Below are 12,515 nucleotides of genomic sequence, written 5' to 3'. Positions count from 1 at the left end.
AAGCTTAGTTTTGGTTTTATGTAAACATGTTATTAATAAATTTAAGATAAAAATACATTAAAAACTTTTACACCGAATACATAAAATGTATTCTAAAGACAACATTTTATAAAACAAGTTAAAATGTAACTGAATACTCATCGGATAATTTAGTATCAATGTATATTAACATTATTTCAAAGGTTTCTTTCTCAACTACAGAAGGAAAAATTAGTAATCCGACATATACATGCAAATCAGAAAAGCACAGCTATTAGTATTTCAGCTTCTACAAACAAAAGGATGCTTAAATCTTGCAGTTTAATCTTGCTTAATTACTCTTTCTCATACTTCTCCATCCCTCTTTACAACATGCTGTTGCTTTCCTTCCATCATCTTTTTGCTCAGTTGTCCACTCCAGAGGACAGACAGGATTTAACAAATTTTTTACATGAGCTGACTTAATTTCATCATAATTACGAAGTTCAAGTAGCATTATAATAATAAAGGGAACAGCATTTCAATCTACAGGAACCTTCAAAATTATAAGCTTTAAAGTATTTTCTGAGCTATAAATGGGCAAGTCTTAACATCTACACAAGTCTTAACCTCAGTTTTGTTAAACAAAATTTTGAGCTTTTAAAAACACACACAATCAAAAAAGAATGATTAAGCTAGCCATAAAACTACTGTATGATGCTGGTTTACAATAAATATGCATGACCTTATCCATGACAGTTCTGAGATAAGTTTATGATACATTCAAAGTAGTGAAAGAGATGCGAACTACTACAGAATACAGCTTTTGTGCAAAAGTTGGTCCATAGCAACTTCTTCAGGTGTCCGTGTCATTAACTGGAAAAAGAAAATTCTACAAATTATCTCAATGCTACAAAGTGACAAGTCTGTTATCCCAAATACTTTTATATATTCTTCTTTTGGATCTGGTCCTGTTGCAAAGCAAACTGTAAAATTTGCACTAAATAAAAATTTAAAAAGCTGTATTATTCTTTTCATTTCTTTAGCACCAGAAGCATCCTATGCTATATAGCAAGATCTAAAATATTCATAATTTGATTTAATAAAAATGAAGAATAACTATTCAAATACCTATATAGTACTTCATCTCAGTATCATGTTTGTTCATAAGCTCAAGCAGCCGCACTTCAATCTGGGCTTGGTTCAAGAAAGCCTTCTTGTTTTTTATTATTTTGATAGCCACCCACTCTTGTTCCACTCGATCATAAGCCTTTACAACCTGAAAAAGTCAAATACATCAGTAAAACATCTGGAGTTTTCAAAATACAGGAAAACTCACTTTCTAAACTTTCTTTATGTTCAGAATGCAGAGAAAACATTTTCAGAAATTTTGTTCTTTTCAGTTAAATTTCTCTTCTTAAATTTCTTCTCTTACTTGATACTATTATTGATCATGTGACATTCATTACAGTGAGTCATAAAACAGAACTGTGGCTCCACTGAGCTTCACTGAGGCTTCCCTAAGGCAAGTATTATATCCAAAATGCAATTATCAAAACAATCTAAAACAATCAAAACCAATACTGTAAAATGACTGGCAAAATCTGAGAAAAACTAACAAAAACAACAGAAGAAAAGCTCCATCTTCCTTCCAGCCTTTTTCTCAAGCCTTGGCTACAGCTGTGAACAGTAAAAACAAATGTTACTAAGTAACATTTGTAATAGGTATTCCCTAGCACTAGGCTATTGTTTTATTTTAGAAACCCAAGCCAAACAGCTAAAAATGTGCAGATAGCAAAAGGCTGAGCATCTGCTCATTGCAAAATGCTTTACCAGATCTACATACAGAAGTATATTCAAATGTTATCTGTAGTAACAAGAAACAAAACAAAACAAAAGTGTCTTGAGCAGGCACTCAGTACAACAGGATTAAGAAAGAAGAGTTTAATTCCAAAATGGAACAGGAATACCAGTTCAAATGAAATGCATATCATGATTCACATGAATTATAGGTTGTTCAGCTGACATAAATTACCTGTCCAAAGGATCCTTTGCCTATTAAAGAGTCGATTTCGTAACGATCCATCCACTTCTCCCCATTTTTTACAATATAGTCATAGTTGTCATCATCATAGCCATCATTGTAAACTTTTCTCTCCTTTTTGTGACTGGAATCATCTCCTTGGCCCTGCTGATGCCGCCGTTTTTTTTTTGCATAGTAAACCTAAACGTGGAAAGTATGTTGCTTAAGAGCACTTTTTAGAACATCAGTTCAGTAAGAACAGAATCAGCTTTTATAATCATCATACCTAATCCTGTGATTTTAAAATGCAACTTCTACTACTGGAAAAATAAACAACCCTCTCCTGCTATCACTCTATTTGAAGTCATTATACCAAAGCAAAGTCTTGATGGGTAATTTAAAACTCAGAAACCAGATCTAAATAAATGTACTAATAACACGGATCCCTTGAGTACATGGGTCCAAAAAGAAAAGACACACCACAGTACGCTATACACACAGCAAGTCTGAAAACAAGAGTTATCAGCTGCTCTTTCCATAAGACTGGAAAAGAAGAATTCCAAGGAAATCAGTAGTCACAGCAGAAATCCCTTCGCATTCCCTACAATTTTCAAAGAGTCAGAAACTAACCGATGCCTTCCTATATTAACCACATATTTTTTTATATTTTACATTTGCCAATAATATTTAATCAAGTAATTTAGGGAAAACACTTTACTATTTTCCTTAAAAGTCCTTAGACACATTCATAAAGGTTTATAGCATGAGCTAAAAGAATGTTTGTGCCACTCATATTTCCTTATCATGCAACACAAAAGCTCAACATTTGTTTATAAAACAACAGAAAATAAATTCCAGGATAAAAAATTTCCCATGTGCTGGACAGAAAGCAGGACCATGACATCAATGATCTCAAATGAGATGTGAGCAAGAGAGAAAGATTGATTTTTCTTATCTCTTCACTAGATTAATAGCAAATATACTTAATAATGTATTGTATGTATACAAAAACTTCACATCAATACACATTACAAAGATAGCTGGAGCCATTACCTCATTAATATGCTTGTATGTTTTGATCAAATCTACGGAGAGTTTCCTCAATGGAGCAGTGGCTGGATCACGGAAAGTTTGGGGCATCCGCCTCTGTAATATGACCATATCATAACTCAGAAAGCAAGCTATATAATTACTGCACCAAAATGTGACATTCCTCACAGAAATTAGTTATTTCATTGCAACATTTTTTCTTTAACTGACATTAAAAAAAAAAAAAAAAGAATCAAAAGAAATTAACGGTTACTTTTTAATACATTTAATTAATTAAAAAACAAACGAACAAAACCCCCAAGATTCCTACCTCTCCTCCCATTATGCCTAACAAGCTTAATCCCAGTAAACAGTTTTCCCCTCAGTTAAAAATACAGCTCCTTTGACAACCAAGATCCTGCTAACATTACTCTTCTACCTCATGACTGATGCATGAACTGTAACAGTATTTAATTTCTAGCTGCATTAAAACCACAAATGGAAGTTAACAATAACTACTGGAGAACTGTGGCAGTTTGCCACATTTAAACTGTATGAAATTCCAAATTAAAAAAACCTCAGGTACCATGCTTTGCAATATCCAGGCCTAAATCTAAATCTAAAACCTAAAGAAAATCTAAAGAAATCTAAAGCATGCACAATAAACACCATACCTACTTTCAAAGTTTTAAAACAATGTCCCTGAAAAGGTAGTTATGTTCCTCATTTGTGTTTCCTGAAATTGACAACATTTAGAACAAAACCATCTTCAACAGCAGGCCATTTTTTTTATTGGTTTCCTGAGGAAACAATACCTATGTGTGATAAAACTGTGTGCCTCTTTTTTTCCTTTGCACATATACACCATATAAATTCCAGATCTACCGATTAACTTCAACACCTCCTTAAGATTTGTTTGGAATCTCAGAAGATAAAGCTCCTGAAAAGATAAGTATCCCCCGTAAAGAGAAGGCAGAAAAAAATAAGTCACAAACCATTTCATTTGGCTAAAGCTGACTACCTGCTCAGCAGACACTTACTTAACAGCACAACCGTACCACCAGACAAGCTCCGGCAACTTCTGTCTCAGCCAGTGAGAGTGTCAGATGGGGAGCTAGGAGAGACAGTGGTGAGGCTGGTGTGACTGGTCCCCTAGCCTGACTCTCTCTATTCTTTCTCTTCCCAATGACAGAAAACCACAGGGTACGTTTAAGTAATTTCATTGCAGAAAAGCTTGTTTCATGTAGGTTAAAGCTGCTTCTACTTCCTTATTCATTATTAAGAGTGTTAGGTGACCGAGCACCACCACACTCAGCCTTACAACTCTCATCTCCCATTATTTCATCTCATGCCATCAAACATGCTCAGGCTCAGAACTCTCCTCACTTCCAAGTGCTTAATCTCATCGTATGCCTCCTATTACAGCTAAACTGATATGCACCTCTTGCAGAGCTGGGGAAAGAGCTTAAGTCATCAACAAAAATAATGAAACTGATTTTTGTATTAGTATTGTTGAACTAATAAATAAATTGGAAAAGCGTAACTGCTCCTCCATTTTTTAAAGTATCGTGGCTGTGCAAATAGCTCTTTTTTTTTGCTCAATGATCAAATTTTAAAAATCGTGTTGAAGTGACCCAAAAAAATTCTCAAAAACAGAAGCAATAAAGAGAGTTTGTGTTTCTGAAATTGGACCTAAACTCAGGTACCAAAGCAACCATACTAGAAAGCTAAGCTGACGCTCTCCTCCTGCAGATGCACAAACCTCACAGCGGGGGGAAAGAGAGCATGAGCAAGAGCAAGAGAGCAAGAGAGCAAGACAGAACGTGAACAAGCAAGAGGGCTAAAGAGAGCAGGGAAAGGCAAGACACTTCCAGCAAGCTTACTGTATCTGCGTGATGCTGGGACTCCCAACAGGTACCAAATTGAGTGGAGCTGAAGGCTCTTGACAAACACCAATTCAAAGCTTTGATGCACACCACTCCAAATACACCCACATAACATTTCTACTCCCCTGCAAGACTGATGATTTGTGATCTTTTTAATTAAGGAATGTTTCTGAAAGACGATGCAACACAGTTAAACTTCCCTCAGGGAATTTTAACCCAAGTCATGCCCTAGGTGTTTCTTCAAAGCAATTCACTTTTGGGTATGTTCACTACCATCACAGAATCACAGAATCATCTAGGTTGGAAAAGACCTTGAAGATCATCCAGTCCAACCATTAACCTAGCACTGGCAGTTCCCAACTACACCATAACCCTCAGTGCTATGTCGACCCTACTCTTAAACACCTCCAGGGATGGGGACTCCACCACCTCCCTGGGCAGCCCATTCCAACGCCTGACTATCTGTTCTGTAAAGAAATATTTCCTATTATCTAGTCTAAACCTTCCCTGGCACAACTTGAGGCCATTCCCTCTTGTCCTATCGCTTGTTACTTGGTTAAAGAGACTCATCCCCAGCTCTCTGCAACCTCCTTTCAGGTAGTTGTAGAGGGCGATGAGGTCTCCCCTCAGCCTCCTCTTCTCCAGACTAAACAACCCCAGTTCCCTCAGCCGCTCCTCGTACGACATGTGCTCCAGACCCTTCACCAGCTTCGTTGCCCTTCTCTGGACACGCTCGAGTAATTCAATGTCCTTTTTGTAGTGAGGGGCCCAAAACTGAACACAGTCATCGAGGTGTGGCCTCACCAGTGCCGAGTACAGGGGCAAGATCACTTCCCTGTCCCTGCTGGCCACGCTATTGCTGATACAAGCCAGGATGCCATTGGCCTTCTTGGCCACCTGGGCACACTGCTGGCTCATGTTCAGCCGGCTGTCAATCAACACCCCCAGGTCCCTCTCTGACTGGCAGCTCTCCAGCCACTCCTCCCCAAGCCTGTAGCGCTGCTGGGGGTTGTTGTGGCTGAAGTGCAGCACCCGGCATTTGGCCTTATTGAAACTCCTGCAGTTGGCCTTAGCCCATCGCTCCAGCCTGCCCAGGTCTCTCTGCAGAGCCTCCCTACCCTCGAGAAGATCAATACTCCCACCCAGCTTGGGGTCATCTGCAAACTTACTGAGGGTGCACTCGATCCCCTTGTCTAGGTCATCAATAAAGATGTTAAACAGGAGTGGCCCCAAAACCGAGCCCTGGGGGACACCACTCGTGACCGGCCGCCAACCGGATTTAACTCCGTTCACCACAACTCTTTGGGCCCGGCCATCCAGCCAGTTTTTTACCCAGCAAAGCGTGCAATCATCCAAACCTCGCGAAGCCAGTTTTGCCAGGAGAATGCTGTGGGAAATGGTGTCAAAGGCCTTACTGAAGTCAAGGTAAACTACATCCACAGCCTTTCCCTCATCCAATAAGCAGGTCGCCCTGTCGTAGAAGGAGATCAGGTTTGTCAAGCAGGACCTGCCTTTCATAAACCCATGCTGACTGGGCCTGATCATCTGGTTGTCCCGCATGTGCTGTGTGATGGTACTCAGGATGAGCTGCTCCATCAGCTTCCCAGGCACTTAAGTCAAGCTGACAGGCCTGATTTCCCGGATCATCCTTCCGACCCTTCTTATATATGGGCTTCACACTGGCCAATTTCCAATCTGTCGGGACCTCCCCGGTCAGCCAGGACTGCTGGTAAATGCTGGAAAGCGGCTTGGCGAGCACCCCAGCCAGCTCCTTCAGCACCCTCGGGTGTATCCCATCCAGTCCCATAGACTTCTGTATGTCTATGTGATGCAGTAGGTCACTGACTATCTCCTCCTGGAATGCGGGGAGGTCGTTCTCCCAGTCTCTGTCTTCCGGCTGAGGAGGCTGGATTCCCTCAATACAACTAGTCTTGTTATTAAAGACTGAGGCAAAGAAGGCATTAAGCACCTCAGCCTTCCCCTCATCACTTGTTACCATGTTTCCTCCTGCATCTAGCAGGGGATGGAGGCTCTCCCTAGTCTTTCTTTTGCTGTTGACATACTTATAGAAACACTTCTTGTTGTCGTTGACTGCTGAAGCCAGATTAATTTCCAGCTGGGCTTTAGACCTCCTGATTTCCACCCTGCATAGCCTCACAGCCTCTTTGTAATCATTGTGACTCGCTAGCCCTTTCTTCCAAAAGCTGTAAACTCTCCTTCTCTCCCTGAGTTGCAGCCAAAGCTCCCTGTTTAGCCAGGGGGGTCTTCTCTGTCGCTGGCTTCTCTTACAGCACCTGGGGACCGCCTGTTCCTGAGCCATTAACACTTCCGTCTTAAAGAGTGTCCAGCCTTCCTGGACCCCTATACCCTTCAGGATCGTCTCCCAAGGTATCCTTTCAAGCAGGTGCCTAAACAAGACAAAGTCAGCCCTTTTGAAGTCCAGGATGTCAGTTCTGCTTAGCCCTCTCCTGGCCTCTCTAAGAATAGAGAACTCTATTATTTCATGATTGCTGTGCCCTAGTCGGCCTCTGACCGCCACATCATCCACCAGTGCGTCTCTGTTCACAAAGAGGAGATCCAGCAGGGCACCTTCTCTGGTCGGTTCTCTCACCAGTTGTGTCAGGAAGTTATAGTCTCCCACAAGAACAAGGGCAAGCGATCGTGAGATTTCACCTAAATGCCTATAGAATATTTCATCCACCTCTCTGTCCTGGGTGGGTGGCCTATAGTAGACTCCCACTGCAACATCTGCCCTGTTGGCCTTCCCCCTAATTCTAACATAAAGACACTTCACCCTGTCTTCACTACACTTGTACTCAGAGCAACTGTAACAGTCCCTAAGATACAGCGCCACCCCATCACCTCTCCTTCCTTGTCTATCCCTCCTAAAGAGCTTATAGCCATCAACTGGCGCACTCCAGTCACGGGAGACATCCCACCATGTTTCTGTTATAGCCACTACATCAAAATTTTCCTGTTTCATCATGGCTTCAAGCTCCTGTTTGTTACTCATGCTGTGTGCATTGGTATACATGCACTTCAGATGGGCTAGTGTTTTGCCCCCTTCCCCCTTCAAATTTAGTTTAAAGCTCTGTCAATGAGCCCAGTTAACTCCTGCCCCAAGATCCTTTTCCCCCTCTAGGACAGGTGCATCCCATCTAATGCCAAAAGGTCTGGCGTCCTGTATACCAACCCATGATTGAAAAATCCAAAGCCCTGATGGTAGCACCAGTCTTGGAGCCACAAGTCCATCTGTTGAGTTCTCATGTATTCTTCATCCATCCCCACAACTGAAGGGATGGAGGACAACACAATTTGTGCCCCCGACCCCTTAATCAGTTTCCCCAAGGACCTGAAATCTCTCTTGATTGATTTAGGACTTCTCCTGGTAATGTCGTCGCTACCTACCTGAAAAACCAAGAGAGGGTAGTAGTCCTTGGGTCTCACTAGAGCGGGGAGTTTTGCTGTGAGGTCCTTGACCCGGGCCCCAGGGAGGCAGCAGACCTCCCTATGAAGCAGGTCTGGTCTGCATATTGGGCCTTCGACACCCCTCAGAATGGAGTCACCCACTACAATGACTCTTCTGGGGTTCTTTTTAGAACTAGTTTTAATACCTGGTCCAGAATGACCCAGCCTTGGTGGACCTTGGTCTTCCTCCATGTTTGTCTCATTTTCTTCCTCCTTCTCTTCTTCATTCAAAAGTTCCAGGGCCCTGAATCTATTGTGAAGGGACACCATGGAGGGTGAGGGAGGTTGGGAGAGCATTTTCCTGACTCCATGAGCAGGGACCTGCTTCCAGCCTCCCCCATCTCTTAGGTCCCTGGTAGCAATAGGATGAGGGATTACCTGCCTCTTCTGGGGCCTCCATTTGCTCCTGTTGCTTCATGGGTGCCAAGGTGCTACTCCACCAATCAATCTCCCTTTCACACTCCCTAATACTTCTTAATCTTTCGACCTCTGCTTTGAGTTCTGCCACCAGGCTGAGCAGGTCATCCAGCTGATCGCAGCGCAGACAGGTGTTGTCACTGCTGCCCCCCGGCAGGATTGAGAAGCTCAGGCACTCCCTGCAGCCCGGGACCTGGACCGCTGCATGTTTGCATGGCAGCTCCGTCTGGGTCGCCATGTTCTTTCTGGTGGTGGTTTTGACGCGAGTGGAAACCATAGCTCAGTCTACTCGTGGAGGACGGTAAGATAAAACTAGCTCAGATAAGTTCTAGACCCAGGAGATGGACTACGCCCTGTCTGCTCACCCTGTCCGCTTGCCCTGCCTGCGCAAACTGATGTGCCACAACCTTCTGACGTGCCGTGCTCCTGTTCGCCGCGCTCCCTGGGGGCTGCTCTTGTACGTGAGGGGCGCGTTGGGTGCCGTTACTCCAGTCTCCGCCCACTCTGAGTCCCCAGTGCCCTCGTTCGAAGCTCACTCTTCCCACTCAGGGGGGGAGGTGACTTGAGGCTCTCCCTCTTCCCTGGGCTTCTGCCTTCATGTCTTGTGGTTTTGCCACAGGTTTTTGATGCTTTCAGAAGGGTCCCCTGCCGCTGTCGTCCTCTTCAGAGCCCCTCTCCTCAGCCCTTCTCAATCAATTTCCCTTAAGCAGGTTTAATTCCTTCATTCTTTTTTATTACAAGCATGACCATTTTGTAAACATCAGGAAAGTCTGTTTTAAAGTTTCCTAAACAATTTGACATTTACAAAACATTTTTGTTTCTTCCTTTCATCTGTCAAACAAATGTGAACCATTAAACAAATCACGCCTAAATATGATCTCTTTTGGTTCTCACCCACAGCACTGTTAAATAACTAAAGGGCACCTAGTCCTAATCCCAACTGCCACTGTTTCAGGCTTTTCAAATGCAAGCATTTCCTTTAAATTTCTTAATCTGACTTAAAGAGATTGTTGGAACATGGGAACACTGGTAGACTTTGGTAGATTTAGAAACCATGCTGCAGTGCACGAATACTGGCAGGGACCAGTCTCTGTCCTAGGTTGACATGACCAGCACAGGCTCTGTTACGCAGGTTATGAGTTTTGAGGAAAGAGTCTCAGTGTGGAAGAACTCTATAGTTCAGATCAACTTTCAGATACAAGGTTGCTGTAATTTTGAAAGGGAATTTGTAGGACAAGTATTCATGTCTATTTTCTAATTTATAACTCAAACTTCCTTACTTAAAAAAAAAAAAATCTTCTAATTTCAACTCTGAAATAAGCGGGGGGGGGGGGGGGAATAAATCTGATTTTTTGCTGTTCCCTAATCATAAATAATTAAAATTCTGCAGGCTACCCCTATGTTGCTTGCAGTCGATACCTTATTTGAAAATTGTGCTTTTAATTGTGCATTTAGACAGTCACACATTTCTGAGGACACACTTTAACCTGTATGAACTTTTTAACAGGTACTGTTTTGCTATCGTGGGTTCATGAAGTTTTTTGTGGGAGAGGAGAAAGAAATGACCTTCTCTTCCTTCTCCTGTTATATTGCAAAATCTGTAACATTCTCTTCTTTTTCCAAGATCCTTTTGGAGACTCTTGCTCCCTTCTTCCTGACAATGGAAGACTATGGAACAAAGTGGTCATTACCCACTTTATACAGTAACAATCTCCAATTCTTTATCATTGGGGTAATGCTGATTTCCCTCTTGGCTTCAAAGTATGCTCAACCACAAGAGGAAAAAAAAAAAAAAGAAGAAAAAAAAGGAAAGAAAAAGAAAAATCCTATTGCACAAGCTTCAGTCTCTATCTGGTGGCCAGACAGCAACACTGCAACCTCAGATCTTCCTAAAGATAGAACACAAATCAAAAGATATGCTTGTATTTCAAGACTGAGAGATAAGAAACTACTTTCATTACAATTTACAAAGTCAGTAAATACCCACCACATTCTGACTGGTCCATGCTTATGCCTCAATGGAAACAGTACAGCTACCTGGGATGGAACCATGATGAAAACTACAAGTAAGGAACTGAAATTTGATTTTTCTTACCTATTAACCCAACACACATGACATAGGACTGAGAAGCAACCTGTAACTAGTCTAAGCAAAGAAGAATTAAATAAATACCAAAAAAAGGCAACCAAGAGCCCCACTTATGTGTTACACAACACATCTGAGACAAACCATGTTTTAAGGAAACTATGACTTTTAACTCAGGTATGTTATTTTAACTAGCATAGTCTTTAAGGTTTAATGAATGAAGGAACAGACAACATTCTTCTCTCTCTTTGGACATATGCTTTGTTATCTAAAAAACAGATGGCCCTGTTCCTTACTAAATGCATTTTATTTTGATTACAGGAAATTCTGAGCAGATATGTATATTCAGTTAATGGAATGCTCTAATTCAGAATTTTTAAAAAGAAAGATCCATCACCATCCACATGCATTAGTAAAAGAAAGAAATAAAAAGACAAATTCTGCTTGTGTATAGTACATATTCCATTTTACAAACAGAATAAATAATGAAGATTTTATACTGTAAGGGTAACTTTTAGCAAGAATTCCAATTGTAATGAACTATTTAGTAGACTCCCATATTAAAGAACTGAATGGACCAGTCTCATCTCTTATGCCACTCACTATTTAAAACCCTTCTTGCATCACAGTAATATAGAATAGGAAGTCAACCTTAATCCCACATCATGGTGGGCAGCCACATAATAGATGGTGTCTCCAGAGGGTCAACAAAACAGATGTTTAATTGCTATAACCACAAGCCACCATAACACTTCCCCATAATATACAGCAAACTTCAGATTTTTAGAAAAACAACCAAAGAGAAAAAAGCGTACATGCCAGAGAACAAAATGAGAAATCCAAGACTCTTCAAATCTTCAAACTGACTGTACTCAGAGCCAGAACTGTATGCAGATAGGGACAGAATTTCAGTCCAATTACTTTTATCACTGATGTGTGCTCTGTATTTCCCTCCTATTCTGGCTTCCTTCCCCAAATAAATTAGGTTGTTGAATAAAAGTAATGGTACGAAACAGAGAATTTTAAAGTTAAATAAATAAATAAAACCAGCAAGGAAAGAAAGATCATCTGCCAAGATTTTATCCTGATTCAGCCTAATCATTTTTTTAAAAAAGCAGCGGGGAGCAGGGGGAGTAAGAAAAAGGGAATAAAAAAACCCATTCTGAAATTCTTGTTGCCAGAGCATAAACATTTTTTTCTACAAAATGCCTGAGATAGATGGAAAGTGAGAGAAATGCTTTTACTGAAATGAACATTCATGACACAGTCTGGTGAAGTCTGACCATCACTAATGTTGCTGATTAGGTAGCTGACAGAGTGAAGGATTTGCTACTGCCTGCTAGAACACATTAACTTTGCAACTATCTAGTTGCAATCAATAAAATCTCTGGCCAACATCTGGTCAGTAAAACCTAGAATTTTGCAGGTGGTAAGTGATCTTAGATAGAGACAGAAAGATGTTTAGCAGTCAGCCTGACCTCTGAATTCCAGATGCTTTGTGAAAGCTAAACTGTTGCAATTTGTTACCAAAATCTGCCCAGCAATCTCACATCAACTTCTTTATCAGGTAAATCAATTTTCTAATCTTTTGTACTTAACTGAAACAAGTTTCGGGCAATCTGAGTATCTATGACGAAAATAAACATTA

At 41.2% G+C, this 12,515-nt stretch overlaps 1 protein-coding gene across 6 annotated transcripts in view; it reads right to left on the bottom strand.

Moving 5' to 3' along the window:
- Positions 1-12,515, bottom strand: part of DYRK1A (dual specificity tyrosine phosphorylation regulated kinase 1A) — a 92,839-nt gene that overhangs the window by 9,592 nt on the left and 70,732 nt on the right. For 5 of the 6 annotated variants that reach the window (XM_074814355.1, XM_074814356.1, XM_074814357.1 and 2 more), the window contains 3 exons: positions 3,035-3,127; positions 1,994-2,182; positions 1,090-1,237 (listed from right to left, as the gene is read on the bottom strand). In XM_074814355.1, the coding sequence (XP_074670456.1) occupies positions 1,090-1,237; positions 1,994-2,182; positions 3,035-3,127 (430 nt within the window). Of the gene's footprint in view, positions 1-1,089; positions 1,238-1,993; positions 2,183-3,034; positions 3,128-8,510; positions 8,615-8,742; positions 10,615-12,515 lie in introns of those variants that run through there. The other variant, XM_074814359.1, reaches the window with a different exon arrangement.

The sequence above is a fragment of the Strix aluco genome, chromosome 2, assembly GCF_031877795.1.
Source record: "Strix aluco isolate bStrAlu1 chromosome 2, bStrAlu1.hap1, whole genome shotgun sequence".
Classification (NCBI taxonomy): domain Eukaryota; kingdom Metazoa; phylum Chordata; class Aves; order Strigiformes; family Strigidae; genus Strix; species Strix aluco.
Note: the sequence above shows the minus strand (reverse complement) of the source record. Positions and strands in the feature narration are given on the sequence as shown.